The sequence below is a fragment of the Carcharhinus amblyrhynchos genome, chromosome 22 (genome assembly GCF_965287045.1).
Source record: "Carcharhinus amblyrhynchos chromosome 22, sCarAmb.v2.hapA, whole genome shotgun sequence".
In the NCBI taxonomy this organism is placed as follows: domain Eukaryota; kingdom Metazoa; phylum Chordata; class Chondrichthyes; order Carcharhiniformes; family Carcharhinidae; genus Carcharhinus; species Carcharhinus amblyrhynchos.
The window spans coordinates 37,867,136-37,890,582 of record NC_137345.1 but is presented as its reverse complement, the minus strand read 5'-3'; the positions used below and the strand labels follow the sequence as shown (position 1 = coordinate 37,890,582).

At 42.4% G+C, this 23,447-nt stretch overlaps 1 protein-coding gene across 3 annotated transcripts in view; it reads right to left on the bottom strand.

Moving 5' to 3' along the window:
* Positions 1 to 23,447, bottom strand: part of klhl12 (kelch-like family member 12) — a 60,771-nt gene that overhangs the window by 18,636 nt on the left and 18,688 nt on the right. For all 3 annotated transcript variants that reach the window (XM_080210155.1, XM_080210157.1, XM_080210156.1), the window contains 3 exons: positions 21,203 to 21,352; positions 14,737 to 14,851; positions 7,556 to 7,662 (listed from right to left, as the gene is read on the bottom strand). In XM_080210155.1, coding sequence (XP_080066281.1) covers positions 7,556 to 7,662; positions 14,737 to 14,851; positions 21,203 to 21,352 — 372 coding nt within the window. The remainder of the gene's footprint in view (positions 1 to 7,555; positions 7,663 to 14,736; positions 14,852 to 21,202; positions 21,353 to 23,447) is intronic.

Sequence of the window (23,447 nt, the reverse complement as noted above, 5' to 3'; positions counted from 1 at the left end):
TATACTTTAATGCAAGGAGTATTCGCAATAAAGTGGATGAACTTGCAGCATGGATCAGTACCTGGAACTTTGATGTTGTGGCCATTTCAGAGACATGGATAGAGCAGGGACAGGAATGGTTGTTGCAGGTTCCGGGGTTCAAATGCTTCAGTCGGAGTAGAGAAGGAGGTAGAGGGGGGGAGGGGTAGCATTATTAGTCAAGGATTGTATCAGTGTCAGAGAGGAAGTTTGATGAGGACTTGTCTGTTGAGGTAGTATGGGCTGAGATTAGAAATAGGAGAGGAGAGGTCACACTGTTGGGAGTCTTTTATAGACCTCCTAAAAGTTCTAGAGAGGTTGAGGAAAGGATTGCGGAGACGATCCTGGATAGGAGTGAAAGTAATAGGGTAATTGTTATGGGGGACTTTAACTTTACTAACATTGATTGGAATAGCTATAGCTCTAGCTCGTTAGAGGGGTCAGTTTTTGCACAAAGTGTGCAGGAAGATTTTTTGACTCAGTATGTAGATAGGCCAACTAGAGGTGAGGCTATATTGGATTTGGTGCTGGGAAATGAGCCAGACCAGGTGTTAGACTTGGAAGTTGGTGTGCATTTTGGTGATAGTGACCACAATTCGGTTACGTTCACCTTAGTGATGGAAAGGGATAGGCATGAACCTCGGGTCAGTAGTTTTAGCTGGGGGAAGGGTAATTATGAGGCTATTAGGAGAGAATTAGGAAGCATAGGTTGGACTAGGAGACTACAGGGTCTGGGAACGTCCGAAATGTGGAGTTTTTTCAAGGAGCAGCTACTGCGAGTCCTTGATATGTATGTCCCTGTCAGGCAAGGGGGAAATGGTCGAGCTAGGGAACCGTGGTGCACCAAAAAAGTTGATTCGCTGGTTAAAAGGAAACAGGAGGCTTATGACAGGATGAGACTTCAGGGCTCAGGTAGTGCACTAGAAAGCTTTAGATTGGCTAGGAGGGAGTTAAAGAGTGAATTAAGAAGGGCTAAAAGAGGACATGAGAAGACTTTGGCTGATATGATTAAGGAGAATCCTAAGGCGTTCTATAGATATGTTAAGAACAGAAGATTGGTTAGGGCAAGATTAGGGCCAGTTAGAGACAGCAGTGGGAGGTTATGTGTGGAACCGGAAGAGATTGGAGAGGCATTGAACCAATATTTCTCTTCGGTATTCACGCAGGGGGACATAAATGTAGCTGTAAATGTAACTGGGTTGCAGGGTTGTAAACTGGACAGTATTGCAGTTGATAGGGAGGATGTGTTAGATATTCTTGAGGGTTTGAAAATAGATAAGTCCCCTGGGCCGGACGGGATTTACCCTAGGATTCTGTGGGAGGCAAGAGAGGCGATTGCAGAGCCTCTGGCTCTGATCTTCAGGTCGTCGTTGGCCACAGGTATAGTGCCAGAAGATTGGAGGATAGCGAATGTTGTCCCATTGTTTAAGAAGGGGAACAGAGACTTCCCCGGGAATTATAGACCGGTGAGTCTTACTTCTGTTGTGGGCAAGGTTTTAGAAAAAATTATTAGGGATAGGATTTATAATTATTTAGAGAGTAATGAATTGATTGGAGATAGTCAGCATGGTTTTGTGGAGGGTAGGTCGTGCCTTACTAACCTTATTGAGTTTTTTGAGAAAGTGACCAAAGAGGTGGATGGGGGTAAGGCAGTTGACGTGGTATATATGGACTTTAGTAAGGCATTTGATAAGGTTCACCATGGAAGGCTTCTGCAGAAAATGCAGATGTATGGGATTGAGGGTGATTTAGGTAATTGGATCAGGAATTGGCTAGCAGATAGGAGACAGAGGGTGGTGGTTGATGGTAAGTATTCATCATGGAGTTCAGTTACTAGCGGGTGCCTCAGGGATCTGTTTTGGGGCCACTGCTGTTTGTAATTTTTATAAATGATCTGGATGAGGGTATAGTTGGGTGGATTAGTAAATTTGCTGATGACACCAAAGTTGGAGGTGTGGTAGATAGTGAGGAAGGGTGTCATAGTTTACAGAGAGACTTGGACAAGTTGCAGAGCTGGGCCGAGAGGTGGCGGATGGAGTTTAATGCGGAAAAGTGTGAGGTAATTCACTTTGGCAGGAATAACAGATGTGTAGAGTATAGGGTTAACGGTAGGACTCTGAATAGTGTGGATGAACAGAGGGATCTAGGTGTATGTGTACATAGATCCCTGAAAGTTGGGAATCAAGTGGATAAGGTTGTTAGGAAGGCATACAGTGTCTTGGCGTTTATTGATAGGGGGATTGAATTTAGGAGCCGCAGCATCATGTTGCAACTGTACAAAACTCTGGTGCGGCCGCACTTGGAGTATTGTGTGCAGTTCTGGTCCCCACATTATAGGAAGGATGTGGAGGCTTTGGAGAGGGTGCACAGGAGATTTACCAGGATGTTGCCTGGTATGGAGGGGAGGTCCTATGAGGAGAGACTGAGGGATTTGAGGTTGTTTTCGTTAGAAAGAAGGCGGCTAAGGGGGACCTTATTGAAACTTATAAGATGATTAGAGGTTTAGATAGGGTGGACAGTGATAGCCTTTTTCCTCGGATGGAGAAAGCTAGCACGAGGGGGCATAGCTTTAAATTAAGGGGTGGTAGTTATAGGACGGATGTCAGAGGTAGGTTCTTTACCCAGAAGGTGGTGAGGGATTGGAATGCCCTGCCTACTGCAGTTGTAAATGCGCCTAGTTTGGGGGCGTTTAAGAGATCCGTGGATAGGTTTATGGATGGAAAGGGATTGGTTTAGGTTAGAAGGTCATTGCTTTTTAATTGGTCGGCACAACATCATGGGCCGAAGGGCCTGTTCTGCGCTGTAATGTTCTATGTTCTAATACATTGGTTAAACATGACTTGCCTTTCACAAAACTTGATTGCCTTGAACTTATCTAAGTGCTCTGCTATAACATCTTTAAAAACACCTACTAACATTTTCCCTATGACAGATGCTAGGCTAATTGGCCTATAATTGCCTGCTCTGTCTCCTCCCCTTTTTTGAGGAAGGGAATTGCATTCACTACCTTCCAATTAGCATTGCTGCCTCACAGCGTCAGGGACCAGGTTTCAATTCCTCTCCGGGTTTCCTCTGGGTGCTCTGGTTTTCTCCCATGGTCCGAAAGACGTGCTGGTTAGGTGCAGTCACCATGCTAAATTCTCCCTCAGCGTACCGAAAAAGCACCTGAGTATGGTGACTAGGGGACTTTCACAGTAACTTTGTTGCAGTGTTAATGTAAGCCTACTGTGACATTTATTTATTTTAAGAAAAGCCAACACATCAACTATCTCACTAACCACTTCTTTCAAGACCCTAGGATGAATTTCGTCTGGACCTGGGGATTGTCAACTGCAAAGCCAACAATTTGTTCAGTACTACTTTCCTGCTGATTGTAATTTTTCTGAGTTCCTTCCTCGCTTCCATTTCTGGGATGTTACTTGTATCCTTTACAGTGAAGGCCAATGCAAGATACCTGTTCAATTCATCAGCTAACTCCTCACTTTCCATTATTAATCCCCAGACTCATTTTCCATAGGACTAATCTCACTTTTTTAACTCTTTTCTTATTTATGTATTATAGTAGAAGTTTGGTCACACAAATGGCTTCCAAGGGGGTTTGCGGAGCTGGCAGCTGCCACATAATCGACAGATACTGGTTCAAATGTTTAGAGGTGCGTGTGCGAGTACAGAGGGGTGCAGACGCGCGTGTGAGCAGAGGAGTGCGCGCGTGCGCGCACAGAGGAGCGTGTACAGATGTGTGTTTGTGTGTGTGTATATATACAGATGTGCGTGTGCAAATGAAAGTCAGCTTTCCAGCATCACTGTTCCCATTAAAAATGACAAAAGGTAAGACCTTTTTAAATAAGATAACTTTTTAATTATTATCAGATTAACAACTCCTGCAGTGGCTGCTAATTCATTATTAATCATTGAATCCCAGTACAGAAGGCCGCCATTTGGCCCATCAAGTCTGCACCAAAGACAATCCCACCCAGGCCCTATTTCTGTAACCCCACATATTTACTCTACTAAATCCCCCTAATGCTAGGGTCAATTTAGCACAGCCAATCAACCTAACCTGCACATCTTTGGACTGTGCGAAGAAATCAGAGCACCTGGAGGAAACCCATGCAGACACGGGGAGAATGCAAACTCCATACAGATAGTGGCATGAAGCTGGAATTGAACCTGGGTCCTTAGCGCTGTGAGGCAGTAGTGCCACCGTGAAGCCCACGGCACACTCAAGGAGGACCATGGGAGGGTGGCTTGGCCAGGAGTCAATGTTAAGATGCCATGTAGCTGGTGAGCATATTTGTGCCTCCTCCTTATTTCTAATATACACACAGATATAGCTCGAAAATACTTTTTAACATTTGATTTCTGTGTTTACACCTATTTCATGGCAAAAAATTGGCGTTGACATTATGAGAATGCTGATGTTCTTGGGAAGTCACTAAGGGTTCCAGGACACAGGAAATTTGGGAAGACCTGATCTATAGAAACCCTTATTTTCTGTCTTAATACTTTTAGTCAGTTTTCTCTCATACTCTTAACATTAATCTTTCTATCATTCTTTGCTGTTCTATACATTTTGTCCAATCTTTTGACCTGTCACATATATGCCTTTGCATAATTATATGGTTTTCTTTAAGTTTGATACTGTCTTTAACTTTTTCAGTTAACCACACGTGGTGGGTCCTACTCTCAGAATTTTTCTTTTTGTATTCTGAAATATCTCTTTAAACGTCAGGCATTGCATTTCTATGAATCTTGCCTGTAACCTCAATTACCAATTTATTTTAACTAGCTTTCATGCCGTCATAATTATCCTTATTTAAGTGTAAAATATTAGTCCTGGACCCATTCTTCTCCCCCTCAAACTGGATGAAAAATTTAATCATCTTATTTATGATCTGCTCACTGGGGTTGGCTTCACTATGTGGTGATCAATTAATATTATCTTGTTGCACAATACCAGGTTTAGTAACAGCCTGTTCTTTGGTTGACCTCAGAACACACTGTTCTAAGAAACAACCCCAAAAACATTCTCTGAACTCCTCATGCACCTTTGTCCATTTGATTTTACCAGTGTCTATGTAGATTAAAATCTCCCATGATTACCGCTGTATGTTTTTGACAAGCTACCATTATCTTTTCCTTTATACACCGTCCTAACATGTAATTACAATTGTGTGGATAGGGTGCTTTACATTATTCCCAGAAGGAACTGCTTGCCTTTATAATTTCCCATCTTAACTCGAACCATTCCCTGAACCTAGATCAATCCTCTCTAATGTACTAATACCATCATTAATTTGTACAGCCACCCTCAGAAACATTTATTCACTATCTTTCAAAAGTTGGTTAGTGAAATGCTCCTTGACTGGTTGATAGCAGCAGTTCTTGGAGGATAATTTGGGAAGGAGCCAAAAGAACAAAAGTCAATAGTCTGCAAAACCAGGGTGAGAAATTAAGAAGGAGAAAAAATAAACAATATAAGATAGTTTAGGAAAAAAAAACTACCTATCTTCCTGTCCTTTTTAAATGTCACGTATCGTTCAATATTCAAATCCCAATTGATGTCATCCTGCCACCATGTCTCTATAATGGCTGTCACATCATACTTACTTATTTCTATTTGCCTACCAGTTCATCTATTTTGTTCCAAATGTTTTGTGTATTTAAGTACAAAGTCTTTAGTTTTGTCCTTTTATTATTTCTGCAGCGTTTAGCCTTACCTGCTAATTTATACTCAGATTTGTACTCTGTTTCTTTCCACCACCTCTATTTATTATTTCACAAATTAGTGCCTTCCTCCATTGCCTCGTCTCTACTCTTTGGTTTACCACATCTCCCAGATTTGATCCCTTGTCCCCAGTGTTCAATTTAAAACCACCCCTACTTCCTAGTTACTCAGATTGCTGGAACACCATCCCTAACAAAGTTCGGGTGTAGGCCGTACGAGAGCTACAGCCCTTATTTTCCCCAGTACTGGTGCCAGTTCCCCAGAAACTAGAACCCAATTTTCCCATACCAGCTTTTGAGTCACACATTCATTTCTTAAATCTTATTTGCTCTATGCCAATTTGCATGTGGCCCAGGTGATAAACTGGAAATTACTACCTTTGTGATTCTGCCTTTTCATTTGGTGCCTAGCACTTCATATTGAGAATGCAGAACCTCCTTCCTCATCCTGCCTATGTCATTGATATCTACATTGACAACAGGATCCTCCCCCTTCCACTCTAAGTTCCTCTCCAGCCCTGAACCCTGGCACCGACAGGCAACATATCTGTCTGGACTTTCACTATTTGCTGCAGAGAACAGTGTCAATCCCCCTTACTATACTGTCCCCTATTACTGTACATATCTTTTCACTCTTCCCACTTGAATTGTTTCCTGTACTGTGGTGCCACAGTCAGTCAATCAGTTCATTCTGCAGCACCCACTCTCATTTAACCAAGCTGAGAGTACCTCAAACCTGTTGGACAATTGCACAGGCTGTCACTCTTGTCCTCTGGGTCTCTTTACCTGTCTCAGCTGCAGTCACATCCTCCCAATCCTGACCATTTCCCAAACTGGAAGATTCTACCCTAAGGAGTGTGACCGCATCCTGGTTACAAAGCATCCAGGTAACTCTCGCCTTCCCTGACGTGATGCAATATCTACAGCTCAATGACTCTGAGCTGAAGCTTCTCAAGCCACAGACACTTACTGCAGGCATTTTAGTTACAAGCTAAATACTGGCTAGGATACCCCTATGCTTCTTTGAAATAGTTAGCATCACTGCAGCATAGAAAAAGCCCATTCATCATATCAAATCTTTGCTGGAAGGCAAGGTACAGGCATGGATAAAGGATCAGCTCACGGACAGAAGGGAAAGAGTGAGGATAAGGGGGTCCTTTTCAGGATGGCAACTGGTGACTAGTGGTATTCCACAGGGCTCAGAGTTGGGACCACAACTTTTCACTATATACATTAATGATGCGGAAGATGGAACTGAGGGCATGGTTGCTAAATTTGCTGATGATATAAAGAAATGTAGAGGAACATTTAGTGTTGAGGAAGTGGGGAGGCTGCAGAATGACTTGGACAGGCTAGGAGAGTTGGCAAAGAAGTGGCAGACGGAATACAACGTGGGTAAGTGTGAGGTTATGCACTTTGGTTGGAAAAATAGAGGCATAGACTATTTTCTAAATGGGGAAAGGTTTCAGAAATCTGAATAACAAAAGGAGTTCAGAGTCCTGGTTCAGGACTCTCTTAAGGTTAACACACAGGTTCAGTTGGCAGTTAGGAAGGCAAATTCAATGTTAGCAGAGGGCTAGAATACAAGCCTAACTTCATAGCAGTGTTAACTTCACACTAACTTCAAAGCAATATTAATGTAAGCCTACTTGTGACACAAATAAATAAGTTTTAGAAGCTTTATAATTGTGAACTTCTCTGTAACCTGTCCAACAAACTCTCGCTGCTGATGTAAGTAGAATCTTCGTCATACAATGGAAAAGTAATCAGCAGCTGATGCTGAATGGAACAGGTTGAAGTAACTACTTACAGGCAGGAAGCTCCATTCCTGAGACTTGGGATTGTACTTCTCCACAATGTCGATTGGAGACTGCTGACTCCCGAACCCTCCGATCACTAACAATACCTCATTGGCTCCTACAGAAATAAACACAGTCAGAACCCGCATGAAATGACAAGGATTTCTACCGCACCTTTCACGACTTCAAAATGACCCATGGTGCTTAGAACATAGAACATAGAACATAGAACATTACAGCGCAGAACAGGCCCTTCGGCCCACGATGTTGCGCCGACCAGTTACAAAAACAATGACCCACTAGCCTATACCAATCCCTTTTCGTCCATAAACCTATCCAGAGATCTCTTAAACGCCCCCAAACTAGACGCATTTACAACTGCAGCAGGCAGGGCATTCCAATCCTTCACCACCCGCTGGGTAAAGAACCTACCCCTGACATCCGTCCTGTAGCTACCCCCCCTTAATTTAAAGCCATGCCCCCTCGTGCTAGCTTTCTCCATCCGAGGAAAAAGGCTATCACTATCCACCCTATCTAAACCTCTAATCATCTTATATGTTTCAATAAGATCCCCTCTTAGCCGCCTTCTTTCCAACGAAAACAACCCTAAATCCCTCAGTCTCTCCTCATAGGACCTCCCCACCATACCAGGCACCATCCTAGTAAACCTCCTCTGCACCCTCTCCAACGCCTCCACATCCTTCTTGTAATGCGGGGACCAGAACTGCACACAGTACTCCAAGTGCGGCCGCACTAGAGTAGTGTACAGTTGCAACATTACACTGCGACTCCTAAATTCAATCCCCCTACCAATAAACGCCAAGACACCGTACGCCTTCTTAACAACCTTATCTACTTGATTCCCAACTTTCAGGGATCTATGTACACACACACCTAGATCCCTCTGTTCATCCACACTATTCAAAGTCAGCTAATTTTTTAAATCATTTATGGGATGTGGGTTTTGCTGACTAGACCAGCACTGATTGCTTTATCCCTTTTTGAACCTACAGTGCTGTTCGGGAGAATTCCACGATTTTGACCCAGTGACATTGAAGGAACATGCAGGAAGTGTTGTTCCCAGTATGTACTGCCCTTGTCCTTCTAGATGGTAGTGGTCATGGGTTTGGAGGTGCTGTCTAAGAAACCTTGGTGAGTTGCTGCAGCGCATCTTGTAGATGTTACACACAGCTGCTATTGTTCATCAGTGAGGGAGGAAGTGAATGTTTGTGGATTGAATGCGGTAACTTTAAAGTATAATTATTCTTGTAACGTAGGGAATTAATTCAAAATGACCACAAATATTTCTTAGCGGTGAAGGAGATGAGAAGATTCTACATGCAAGTGCAAAATTAACAGAACAGAAAAAGATACCCAACTCCTTTCTCCTCCTGGAGAACCTATACATGCAAATGGCAGTCATTGTTTAATATAACAAATCTAAGTTAATGTTTTCATTTTTTAAAAATTCTACATTTTGTTGCAACAAACATTTGTTTCCCCTTTCTCATCCTAATCGAGAAATCTATTAACATCAAGTTATAAAAAACAAGCTGATCTCCTGTGTCTGCTCGTGGTTATTCATGCCTGAGGAATAAGAACATAAGAAATAGGAGCAGGAGTAGGCCATCTAGCCCTTCGAGCCTGCCCCACCATTCAATAAGATCATGGCTGATTTGAAGTGGCTCAGTTCCACTTTCCCGCTTTCTCCCCATAACCCTTAATTCCCTTGCCTACCAAAAGCCTATCTACCCGTATATTAAATATATTTAGCGAGGTAGCCTCCACCACTTCAACGGGTAGAGAATTCCAGAGATTCACCACCCTTTGAGTGAAGAAGTTCCTCCTCAACTCCGTTCTAAACTGCCCCCCCCCCTTATCTTGAGGCTGTGCCCTCTAGTCCTGCTGTCCTTTCTGAGTGGGAAGAATCTCTCTACCTCTACCCTATCCATCCCCTTCATTATCTTATACGTCTCTATAAGATCCCCCCTCATCCTTCTAAACTCCAACGAGTACAGACCCAGTCTATTCAGCCTCTCTTCGTAGTCCAACCCCTCATCTCCAGTATCAGCCTAGTGAACCTCCTCTGCACTCCCTCCAAGGCCAAAATATCCTTGCAGAAGTGCGGCGACCAAAACTGCACACAGTACTCCAGCTGCGGCCTCACCAGTGCCCTGTACAGTTGCAGCAAGACCTCCCTGCTTTTATATTCTATCCCCCTCGCTATAAAGGCCAGCATCCAATTCGCCTTCCTGATCACCTGCTGCACCTGCAGACTGGGTTTTTGCGACTCATGCACAAGGACACCCAGGTCCCTCTGCACCGTAGCATGCTGCAGCTTTTCGACCCTTAAATAGTAATCCCTCCTACTATTATTCCTGCCAAAGTGGATAATGTGACTGTGCTGTGGTTGCACGAGGATGGAGCTACTTTTAACCCATTTTAAGGTTCGGATATTTTTTGGAGAAATACTTTAATTACACGTCCAGAGGCTAATTTGAGGCTAACTGCTGCGTGATGTTTCTGTAGACTGGCAGATGTAGTAAATCTGCATCTTTCGAAGGCAGCCTGGTTACTGACATCAGAAAATCTTGCAGGAAGTGACTAGCACTCGTTATATTTTTCACACCACAAGCGTGACATAGACGCTTGTGTGGTTTCGTTTTGTTTTAGAACAAAGGGATATTATTAAGTGTGATGTCGAAACCATGACACTTATAGGAAGTGCACATCAGGAGTTGACAGATTAAGAGATGTGAGGGAGGGAAAGAATGATATTTTTCAGAAAACAGTTGGATGTGGCAAAAACAGATTTAAAGACTCCTGTACAGCTCCAAGTTCTTTCATCATAAGTTTTAAATTCACTCCAAGTAGCAGAAAATTAGTTAGGAACATATCTAGTTAAAACTATATCAATATTAGGAAACCATGGTTGGGTATATTTAAGTCACCGTATTTTTATGAAGTATTAAACCATTTATACGTGAAAATAAGCTGCTTTCAACTTTGTTGCAAAACCAACTTAAGGCACCAAAATGGCAAAAGTATTATAAATTTCGGAAACCTAATCAAACTATATAGATGATTTCTTTTGTTTAAGAGTATATTAAACTCTTGCAATGAGAAAACAGACTCTCAAGGAGCTGAAGCTGAACAGCAGTATTCAGAAAGAAAAACAACGCCACCTACTGCAAGAGGGCTGAAGGACAATGTTTTGGAAAGGAGGCTTGGTAATATAACCCATAAGTAATGTGAAGTCACGGAGGCAAATTGTGCTACATCAGAAATGATCAAATGTGAACGTTCAACATCGGATACAGTTATAAAAATGTAATACTGTCCATAGCACTGACTGTAGTCAGTTGATTAATTCTTATTGAATGGACATGGTGCCGGTAGAGGAGTTACACTCTGCAACTTACTCAATACAGCAACCTCGTGGCCAAAAGCAGCACATGCAGCCTGAAATCTGACAGCAACATTTGGATAGAAATGCTGACAAGAGTAAGACCAAAAATTGTGACAACAGAAAGATATATTTGTGGACATTAATATGTACCTACACTAGATTTTTGATGACATAGGGCTTGGATGACTGTAACATTCTCTCCCTGTCTGTGTGGGTTTCATCAGGGTGTTCCCATTTCCTCCCACAGTCCAAAAATATGCAGTTAATTGATAAGCCATGGTAAATGGGTGAGATTACGGGAATTGGATGCAGGGAAGACCTAGGTGGGATGCTCTTTCAGACACCCGAGGCAAGAATTGAACCTGGGTCCCTAGCGCTGTGAAGCAGTAGTGCTAACCATTGTGCCACCGTGCCACCCCAATCTTGGCATTATTCCCAACGTCATGTGCTAATGAAAACAGAAATAGGAATATAATGAGGGTTAACTTGTGACTTGAGACATGGTACAGGAAAGAGGGATTCTGATTCTTGGGGCCTTGGGTCCAGTTCTGGGCCAGACTCACCTCAACCAATGTCCTCACAGAGAGATTCGCTAGTATAATTGGGGAGGATTTAATCTAAAATTGGCAATGGGATAGACACCAACATATAGAAGTTGAAAAAAGGGATAGGGTGCATAAAGGGAAAATGTTGGATAGTTTTAGAAAAGAAAGTACTACTTATTGGATAGAAGCAGATTTAAAAATCTGTAAGAAATACAAAAGCACACTTGAATGCATGTATGAGAATGCACAAAGAATAAGGTTGGTGAGCCACAAATACAGTGCAACAGGAATAATGAGAAAGGGGCTTAAAAATAATGGGAATTGACAGAAAGTGCAGAAAAGATAGGGAAAGGAAAAAAGAGGTGAGACAGCAGTGAAGGCTGATGAAGGGAATGCAAAGCATTTTTCTATATGGATTTTAAGGCAGCATATGACAAAGTACCACATAAAAGGGCGGTAAAGTGACACAGTGGTTAACACTGCTGACTCACAGCACCAGGGTTCCAGGTTCGAATTCCTACTAGGATGGCTGTCTGTGTGGAGTTTGCACATTCTCCTGTGTCTGCGTGGGTTTCCTCCGGGTGCTCCAGTTTCCTCCCACTGTCCAAAGATGTGTGGGGTTAGGTGGATTGGCCATACTAAATTTCCCCTTAATGTCAGGGGGGGCTAGCTAGGGTAAATGCACGGCATTATGGGATTGGGCCTGGGTGGAATTGTGATCGCTGCAGGCTCAATAGACTAAATGGCCTCTTTCCGCACTGTAGGATTCTATGAAAAGGTTAACAAAATTAAAACTCATAAAACAAGAGATTTAATGTCATCTTGGATAAAAAGTAAACAGAAAACAGTGAGTAATAGGTAAAATGGTCTTTTTGCAGACCGGATTATGGTGTACAGTTTAGTTTCCCAGGAGTCAGTGCCAGGACCATTGTTTTTTTGGAGGTATATTTAAATGACTCTGATATGGGAACACAGTAAAATTTCAAAATATGCTGATGGTAACAAACTAAATGCCTGAGAACTAAGACAGGCTGGCAAGACTGGCAGGCAAGTGGCAGATGTAATTTAATACAGAGAATTGTGAGGTGGTGGCATTTTGACAGAAGGAAGAGAGAGAGACAATATAGGCTTAACTGTACAGTTCTAAAGTGTGCATAGGGCCTCAGGAACCCAAGGAATCCATGTGCATAGATTTTCCAAATCAGCAGGAAATACTGAGAGGGTAATTAGCAAAGCACATGAGATTTTGGGCTTCATAAATAAAGGAACTGAATAACAAAAGCAGGGAAGTTATGCTTTTATAAAGCTCTGGTTAGGCCACAACTGGTGTACTGTGTTCAGTGCTGGTCATCAGACTTTAAAAAGGACGGTACTTGAGAGGGTGCAGAGGAGTTTAACGTTTTTATTATTGTCACAACTAGGCCTGTATTAACACTGCGATGAAGTTACTGAGAAAAACGCCTAGCTGCCACACTTGAGTGCCTGCTTGGGTACACTGAGGGAGAATTTAGCATGGCCAATGCACCTAACCAGAATGTCTTTCAGACTGTGGGAGAAAAATGGAGGAAAACCCATGCACCAATGGGGAGAACGTGTAGACTCCACACAGAGTGTCACCCAAGGCCGGAATTGAACCTGGGTCTCTGTCACTGAGAGGCAGCAGTGCTAACTACTGTGCCATTGTGCCGCCACATTTACCAGAATGGTTCCAGGGTGAAGAGGCTGGGGTTGTTCTCTTTGAAGCAAAGGAGATTGAGGGGAGATTTGATAGAGGTGTACAAGATTCTGGCAGGTTTAGATAATGTGGATAAAGAAAATCTGGGTTCCATTAGGTAATGATACAAGGATTAACGATCACAGATATTAGATTTTGAGCAAGAGATGCAGGAGCATTGTGAGAAATAACCTTTTTTAAATACGTTTTACAGTGAGTGATAATGACCCCTTGCCCATGAGGGCAGTGGAAACAGAGATGAATGGTTTCAAAAGGAAATTGGATGGGCAGTTGAAGAGAATAGACTTGCAGGGCTATGGGGTTAGAGGAAGAGAATGAGACTGATTCGATTGCTCTACAGAGAGCCAGTATTGAACTGATGGGCCAAATAACCTGTCTGTGTCACAATGACTCCAGAACTTTGAAGCTGAGCATAAGTAATCCATGGAATCAGCAGAATATGTATCACTTAAAGAACTCTTGAAAGAAATGGAATCCAAATATTACAATACTATGGTAAATGCCTTAAACAGGAGATGTCCAAGTGTGTCTAGGGTTATTCTGCAAAATTAATACCATAACACTGGCTTGGTTGGTACAGCCCCTTATCTAAGGAAAGATGTACTGGCATTGGAGGCAGTCCAGAGAAAGTTCACTAGGTTAATTGCGGGAGATTTTCTTATGAGGAGAGGTTAAGCAGCTTATTTTTTCACCGGATGTGGGTTTGACAGGCTAGGGTTATTGTCCATCCCTAACAGTGACAGAACAGTGATATATTCTCAAGTGAGTGGCTTGGAGAGGAATCTCCAGTTGTTGGTGGTGTTCCCATGTGTCTGCTGCCCTTGCCCTTCTAGATGGTACTGGTTGTGGGTTTGGAAAGTGCTGTCTAAGGAGCCTTTGTGAATTCCTGCAGTGTATCTTGTAGTTGGTACATACTACTACTACTGTGGTGGAGGGAATGAATGTTTGTGGTGGTTTGCTTTCAATGATGATCAGAAAAGAATGAATATCTTTCTATATTTTACACTTCATGATCAAGTACAGTTTAGGTAAAGCATGAATTAAGTATAAAGTTTCCTGCGTATTGTTCCAACCTCAAAACAAGCAGCTATGTGATATTTCTATACTCCACAACTGGTGCCCTTGAGATCTTTCTATCTTCTCAATTTAGGATCCATTACCGACCTTTCAGCAGCTTTGAGTACTGTGGCTCTATATCCATGAGGAATTAGGTTCAGAATGTAAAGGTATTTTCTTTAGGGCATTCACAGTCAGAGGAGAGGAGGCTGTCATCTCATCTGACCAGGCCGAAATGGTTCAAGACTGAAACGAAAAGGCAGTACAAACTACAGAAAAGGGTGAATATAGATAGTTGGAACACTCATACAGAACAATCTAAGACAGATACGTAGAAGTCAACATATAGGTCAACTATATTGTGTCGTACTTCCAGGAATGATCTGTGTTTAAGGAATAGATTCCAACATGAATGTGAGAAAAGGCTATCCTTTCACTGACACTCACCCAATCTCGGCCTGGTCCTGGGGCTTTGCATCTGTGTTCGGATTTCTGGTCTCAGGTGAAATTTCTTGGCTTCATCCACCAGATCTCTGCATTGAAGACTATACCGAATCAGGGGCTGGAGAAAGAGGGAAAACTCTCAACCAGAACTAATAACTGTTTAGGAAACAATCTATTTCCACTCTAGTGTTCCACAGTACAAATCTGGGATCAGCACAAACCAAATGAAAGTGAAAAATCCTATTCTGACTTATTGACAGATGCTGAAAAGAAGGCAGATTAATAATTCGACTGAGACACCGCACGAAGCAGATGATTAAAACATTAGATAGGGGTCATGGGTAGAGAGGTGGTGTTGAGATGGTGGCGTGGGCTCGTTGGGCCGAAGGGCCTGTTTCCCAGGCTGATTTTGTTCTTTGTTCTTTATTTAACTGAACCCCTAACTCCATATAAACACTGGAATCAAACTTAACCCATATAAACAGGGGAAACACCTCATTCAATCAAACAAAAATCCAAGAGGCTATACTAATCTATTGCAACTCATTTTAAAAGGAGATAGCCATGCCTTTTCTTAAGATTGAAAGCGCTGCTCATGTATACTGTGGACCTAGGTTGAAGCCTCTTAACTGATTCTCTTTTCTGCATTATGAAGTGACTTTACCTGTCCACATGCTCCCAGATTAGCAGAAGGCATTCAATAAGCTGTCACCAAAGTGGCTGTTACTTGTATCATGGGTAATAGATTGATAGACTTAACAGACAGAAAACAAAACGGGAATAAACGGGATGGCAAGTTGCAACTAGTGGAGTGTCGCATGGATCAGTGCACGGACCTCAGCAATTTTCAGTTTATATCAATAAGTCAGGCGAGGGCACTGAGTGTACCAGAGTCATTACAGCACAGGGGAGGCTACTTGGCCCACTGACTTCATGCTAGGATATATCCAAGCTTACTGACAATACAAAACTGTGAGAGAAATTGTGAAGAGGACACAATTAAATATGGATCAATTAAGTGATTAGGCAGTAAGATGGAATAAAGAGCACGAGGAAGCGTGAAATTATCATTTTGGTAGGAAGTTTGTGAAGGGACTAGTAAATGTTGTATATAAATCACACAAAGTTAATACGCAGTTACATCAAGCGCTGAGGGAGGCAAATGATCTTTTTTTTTCTGTGTTCTTGGGATGTGAGCATTGCCTGGCAAGGCCAGTGTTATTGAGCTGGAGATAGTGAACCTTAATTACAAGGGTTGGGACTGTAAGAGTAAGGAACTCATGCTGCAATTAGATAGGAACCAGTCTAGGCCACTTCGCCCCTCCAGCTTCCGCTATTCAATCATGACTGTCCTCTGATCGAACACCATAAACCTGCCTTGCACCACCCCCATGCCCCCCACCCCGCCCCTACCGCCCCCACCTATCCCCCGCCCCACCCCCCCACCCCCAACCTCACATGCCACCTTTAGATAACAAAAATCTCAAATGCATATTTACAATTGATCTAGACTTACAAATATCTACCACCCTTGTTATGTCAAAGTCTTTCCTAATTTAGAGCCTTGGTGAGACCACACCTGGAGCACTGTGTACAGTTTCAATCTCCTTATCAAGAAAGGATAGAACTATCTAAAAGGGAGTTCATTAGATTGATTCCTGGGATGTGAGGATGTCTATGAGGAGTGCTCGGGTAGAACGCATCTATATTCTCTAGAGTTTAGGAAACTGAAGAGTGATCTAATAGAAATGTAAGAGGTTCGTAGGGGATGATGCTGAGATGCTGTTTTCTCCTGGCTGCACAGTCAAGGAATTAGTGAAATGATTATAATCCTACCCCTCAGGAGTACTCTCTCAATACTCATTTTCACTTGCGTTTAAAATAGCGATTGGGCAGTAAGATGACAGTCAGCATAACATGAGGAAGAGTGAAATTCTCGATTTCAAAACGGCCACACATGTTGTGGGTCTTTCTCTCAAGGAAGATAATCGAAGATATTATTATCTTCTTCCAGATAGCCTTTTAGAATGATCATCAGTCAGTTTATAATTACCCAGATATGAGAGTCCAAAGGGGTCTCTTCAAAAAATAATATCTCCCCACTTTGGAGAGGGGTTTCTTGAAGTTGTGTACAGAATTATATATGTGGAACGTTATACTTCACTAATTTATCTATACAGATATTAAAGAACTGTAACACACAATATACTTTAAGTGGATAATTACATTGCAATGATAAAGATTATAGAAAGATGGAAGTTCTAAAATAGAACCTACTATTAAAAAAATTCTTACTATGCTATAAACTAAGATGTCTTAGAATAGCCATCAAACATTTAAAGCAAAGTGTTAGCTTAAATGCCTAGTGTTTTAGCTCTCTAATGCTTTTATGGCATTTAGCTCACTTGAAGTGTCTAGCTTTTCAGCAGCTTGAGAAGGGCTGATCCAACATTTATTTTCAATGCCACTGAGTTTCTGTGGCAAAATCTATCTTTATACACTTTCTAATTGGTTAGATAATCTTTATCAGATGTTGATGCTGCCTGTGTAAGATATTGTCTACTCTCCTAAACTATAATTTGCTAATTATATATAAATTCTACACATTATCTATATTTCCCAAAACTATATTATACTTCCTTCACATTATGGGGGGTGTCATAACCTTATGACATGGGGTCTATCATTGAGAGCTATTTCTTCTCTCACAGAGTTGTGAATTTTTGGATCCATTTGCCCCAGAGACCTGTGAATGTTCAGTCAATATAGAAAGTTACAAAGAAACCCTACAGTGCAGAAGGAGGCCATTCGGCCCATCGAGTCTGCACCGACCATAAGCCCACCCAGGTCCTACCCCCATATCCCCACATATTTACACATCTCACAACTCTTAGGGGCAATTTTTTTAGGATGGCCAATCAACCTAACCTGCACATCTTTGGACTGTGGGAGGAAACCGGAACACCCGGAGGAAACCCATGCAGACACGAGAAGAATGTGCAAATTCCACACAGTGACGCAAGCCGGGAATCGAACCCAGGTCCCTGGAGCTGTGAAGCATCAGTGCTAACCACTGTGCTACCATGCCGCCCAGTATATTTATATTTAAGACTGAGATTGATATATTTTGGGGCACTTAGGCAATAAAATGTTACGTTGTCCATAAAGGACACAGGGGATCATTGGATAGATCCCCACTGTGGGCTTTGTGGAGTACAAGCTTGAACGAATGAAGGGTCACAAATTGAGAAGTGAGCAGTTGGGTTACTGCTACTGCCTGGACCATTGGTGTAGGTCTCAGAGTGCAGACCTGCTGGCTGTAAGCCACAAGTGAGGCTCGTCCTTTCAGTTCACAATAAAGGTTCTGCTGATGAAATAGGAGGAGATAGGAGAAATAGGAGCAGGAGTAGGCCATCTAGCCCTTCGAGCCTGCCCCGCCATTCAATAAGATCATGGCTGATCTGTCGTGGCTCAGTTCCACTTTCCCGCCCTCTCCCCATAACCCTTAATCCCCTCTCTTATCAAGAACCCATCAACCCGCATCTTAAAAATATTTAGCGAGGCAGCCTCCACCACTTCAACGGGCAGAGAATTCCAGAGATTCACCACCCTTTGAGTGAAGAAGTTCCTCCTCAACTCCGTTCTAAACCGCCTCCCCTTTATCTTGAGGCTGTGCCCCCTAGTCCTACTGTCTTTTTTGAGCGGGAAGAGTCTCTCCACCTCTATCCTATCCATCCCATTCATCATCTTATACGTCTCAATGAGATCTCCCCTCATTCTTCTAAACTCTAACGAGTACAAGCCTAGTTTATTCAGCCTCTCCTCATAGCTCAATTCCCTCAACTCCGGTATCAGCCTAGTAAACCTCCTCTGCACTCCCTCCAGGGCCAAAATATCCTTGCGCAGGTGCGGCGCCCAAAACTGCACACAGTACTCCAGCTGCGGCCTCACCAATGCCCTATACAGCTGCAGCAAGACCTCTCTACTTTTATATTCAATCCCCCTCGCTATGAAGGCCAGCATCCCATTCGCCTTCCTGACCACCTGCTGCACCTGCAAGCTGGGTTTTTGCGACTCATGCACAAGGACCCCGAGGACCCCGATGAGTAACTGGTGGTAGCTGAATGACTACACAATGGATGTGGGGATTGGGTAAGAAAGTGGAGTTGATATAGAAGGTTAGTGGTGGTCTTATTGAAATGTAGAGCAGGCTTGATGGGGCATATAATCTACTTTTTCTATTGTATTGTTTTTATTTATATTTGGCATTAGGGTTTAAAGTGGCTTTCAATTCAACAAAGCTCTACAATACTTATGATATAAGCTCAAAACTTGTGATAAATCCAGTGTCCTACAGCCACTTCATGGCAGCCTAACACCTTACAAGGGAATAAAGGGTTATATGGGGAGACAGGAAAGTGAAGCTAAAGTCACGATCGGATCAGTCATGATTTTACTGAATGGTGGAGCAGATTCGATGGGCTGAATGGCCTACTCCTCTAAGCTCCTCTTAACCTTCAATGGTTTAAAATCAAAGCTCTTCCCACAATCTTTTTCTACAAACACAATCTTTTCCAAGTCTACAGAACTTCTGTGAAAAAATGAAGGCATTCTTTCAAAGACTTAGCTGGATTTTGTCTTATGTCTCATGTCATTGCACACATGGGGTTTCAAAACTAGTCTTACTCACTGAAACTCATTTTTCAGCTCATTCGTGCAATTACAATAATTACCTCAATCCAGTAGGGGATTCAAAACCATTCCATTCAAATACTGTCATGCCTTGTAATTTGTTCAAAAACCTGTTTCATAGGAAGCTCTTAACAAGTACTGAGGCCCCACTAAGTGAGGATATTTATCAGCCAGATTTCTTCTTAATTGAGTTCATCTGGACTTTCAAAGAGAATAAAAGCGTCTACGTGGGGGTCTTTGAAGATTTTTAAAAAGTCTTTGGCTCTTTCAAAGCTCCAGACAAACTGCCCAATTTGGAAAACTCATGGGATGCTGAGTACATTCAAACCATTATTGAATAAACTAAAAAAAACTGCCAAAATATTAAAAAACCCAGGTAAATGCTGGGGTTGGTGAGATGAAAAGGGCATTATGTTTGAGGATTTAATTTTAGTCTTGCTGAATCACCTGTGTCAGATTATGTCTGGGGGTTCAGTTCATATAAAGGCCTGTTCTTAAGAACACTAGTTGCTACAATAAGTATTTGTTTTTTTTGAAATAAGCGGGGCCTGTGATTAACAGTAAAACAAAGGATACACTTCATATCACAACTTTGTAATATTCTTGTATCATTACTTGTGGATTTCTCTTCACTCATCTCGTATCTTATTTACTTGTTATGTCTGTCATCTTGTTTCTCCTCTTCCTTGTCCTCTTTTTCAGGTTTTATGTTAATTTGTCTTGGATGCTCCAAAATGATATTCTTTCCCTGTTAACTTCCAACCCATTGTCTGCCCCTTTACCCTCAGCTCCAATCTTCTCACCCGCAGAAGTAATAAAACGAAGTTAGATTGGAACAAAGGTTCTATAATACCTATAATCACAAGAAGAAAGCAAGCCCATAGAAAACAACACAAACCTCATGCATCACAGCACAGACAACATCAATGAGCAGTTAGCACAGGAAAGAAGGCAGTGGTGAATTAATACATTTGTCAAGCAGCAGACATCAGCAAATTAAGGCACAAGTGGGCAACCATTATCTAAATAACAGCAGTCACTTGTGAAATCAATGGAGAAATGGCTAACAGTGAATTCAGCACATCAATAAATTAATGGAGAAGAAATACATATGGAGCAGGGATGGTTTTTAATTTTGGAATTATGTTTTTAATCACAACAAAGCATGTAGCTTGTATTGTCAGACCCCACTTGGAGTACTGTGCGCAGTTCTGGTCACCTCATTACAAGAAAGATGTGGAAGCTATTGAAAGGGTACAGAGGAGGTTTACAAGGATGTTGCCTGGATTGGGTGGCATGCCTTATGAGGATAGGTTGAGGGAGCTCGGTCTTTTCTCCCTGGAGAGACGAAGGATGAGGGGTGACCTGATAAAGGTTTATAAGATGTTGACAGGTATAGATCGGATGGATTCTCAGAGGCTATTTCCCAGGGCTGAAATGGTCACTACAAGAGGACACAGGTTTAAGGTGCTGGGGAGTAGGTACAGAGGAGATGTCAGGGGTAAGTTTTTCACTCAGAGGGTGGTGGGTGAGTGGAATCAGCTGCCGCTGGTGGTGGTGGAGGCGAACTCATTGGGGTCTTTTAAGAGACTTCTGGATGAGTACATGGGATTTAATGGGATTGAGGGTTATAGATAGGCCTAGTAGGTAGGGATATGATCAGCACAACTTGTGGGCCGAAGGGCCTGTTTGTGCTGTACTGTTCTATGTTCTATGTAGTTGCCTTACAATATTTAAGTTACACGTGGTGGCAATCTATTTGGCAAAGTGTACACACCTCAGCATCAATTACATCTGTAATGTATCTTGGAGTGAGCAATGGCATCCGGACATATTGCAGCAAATCTGGCAGGAATTCTTCTCGTTCCTTCTTTGAGTGTTTTACCCAGTTTAACACTGCTTCAAACACCGGTTCCTCCGAATCCACCTAGAACAACAGCAGGTCATCAGAAAGCAGACAGCAATCCACTGTACAATAGGGTGCTGGTCTTATTACTACTCACATATGAACCCCCAACTCATAACAAATATACCTCCCACCCCAGTTGGGTAATGGGGGGGGCGGGGGGGGGGGGGGAAGGAGCAGCAGCGGCGGTGGCAGTGCTGGTGCTGAAGTTACTTTTCTTTCAGTGGCCAACAACACATCACAGAATCTATTGTGTATTAAATTGAAATCTGTTTCTATCCTTACAATACCCAGTAGTAATTTTGAGCATTCATCTAATTTTACTGGTGCATGTCCTATTTTTGACCACAGAAAGTCAAACAAAGTTCATTTCTCTGAGTGCTTTTGTAGTGCTACAGATGTCAGTTTGGAGACCTGCAAATTTTGAAGTGGGTCTGGTGACCGAAGTCTGCAAATGCAGGCATGGCGTACGATGATGTTGAACTACAACACACATTTAATACATTCATAGAATCCCTACAGTACAGAAGGAGACCATTCAGCCCATCAAATCTGCACCAACAACAAACCCACCCAGTCCCTATTCCTGTAACCTGGCATATTTACCCTTTAATCCTCTGACACTAGGGTCAATTTACCATAGTCAATCAACCTAACCCGTACATCTTTGGACTGTGGGAGGAAACCAGAGCACCCAGCAGAACCCAAGCAGACATGGGGAGAATGTGCAAACTCCTCAGGCAGTGCCCAAGGCCTGAATTGAACCCAGGTCCCTGGTGCTGTGAGGCAGCAGTGCTAACCATGTGCCACTATAGTTTGTATTTAGTCCCATGAACTTAGTCAGTATTCACTGCCCTAACTCACTGCTGAAAAGATTTGCATTAAAATGTGCGGCTACAAAACAAATTGTTATCTGTGATGCACTGCTGCACTCAGGTTGCAGTAACATGCCCAATTAACCGGAAAGGACTGCTTCAGGTTAACCCATTCACCATCATGGATATCTGCAGGTGGTCTGGGAAGGGGAAATACTTTGAAATCCCAGCCACAAAAATTCTGACTAAATTTGAATACTTTTCTTACGCATTTCTATGAATTTTTGAAGAACCATTTTACAAAGTTATTGAAATAAAACAGGTGAAGCAACCTAATTTATCAATGTGCGATTTACTCAGTTTCCTCTGGTAGTCGGCCTCAGTAAATTCTGCGGCCAAATCCCAAACTCAAGAGGACTTTGTTCCGAGTTAGACAGTCTCAGGACTGGGGGGAAGCAGAGGGATGTAGTTATATCCAAAGATTCCTGGAGGGAGAACCAATCACTGGTTAAATTCTAGAATCCTAATCCAAAGTAGCTGCACGAGTCATGGATCTGCCTAGCAATAGCAGTGGCCAGCATTCAAAAGGGATGATAAGATGCAACCTTTCCCAGTAATGAGATGAGCAGACAGAATCAGGAGTAAATAGCTATCATCAGGAAAAAGCTTACCTGAAAAATGACTGAGAAATCAGTGGGGGTATAACAGATGCTAGTTTCAATAATCAAGGAATCTCAGAAATGCATCCAGCCCAAAGGGCAACCAGGATATAATTGGCAGCACCTGCAAAAGCAGGCAGGCCAATTTAACACCTAACAGCCATGAAGGCATTACATAGAGACTGACAGGCCACTTTAACATCTAAGTCTTAGAGCCAAGGTAGCACAGGAACCTTCACAAAGTCAATTTAAATATCTTCCCTGGACAAGGACAAGACATTTCCCAAACTTGATCGTCTGCTTTATATTGAGTGGTAACCATTAGCTAGATTTGGCTGACATTTATTTAATTTGAATGTAATTTGGGCACAGGAAGGTTTTAAAGAGATCAGGAATCGCAGATATCTATACCTTAGAACAAGGATAATTGCTATATAAGCAGTGTGTTTATTAATTCATATATTTAATTGCCTTCATAGAATCCCTATTATGCAGAAGGAGGACATTCGACCCATCGAGTCTGCATCAACTCTCCAACAGAGCACCCCACCCAGGCCCTATACCTGTAACCCAATGTATTTACCCCACTAAACCCCCTAATTTACACATCTTCGTACACTAAGGGACAATTTAGCATAGCCA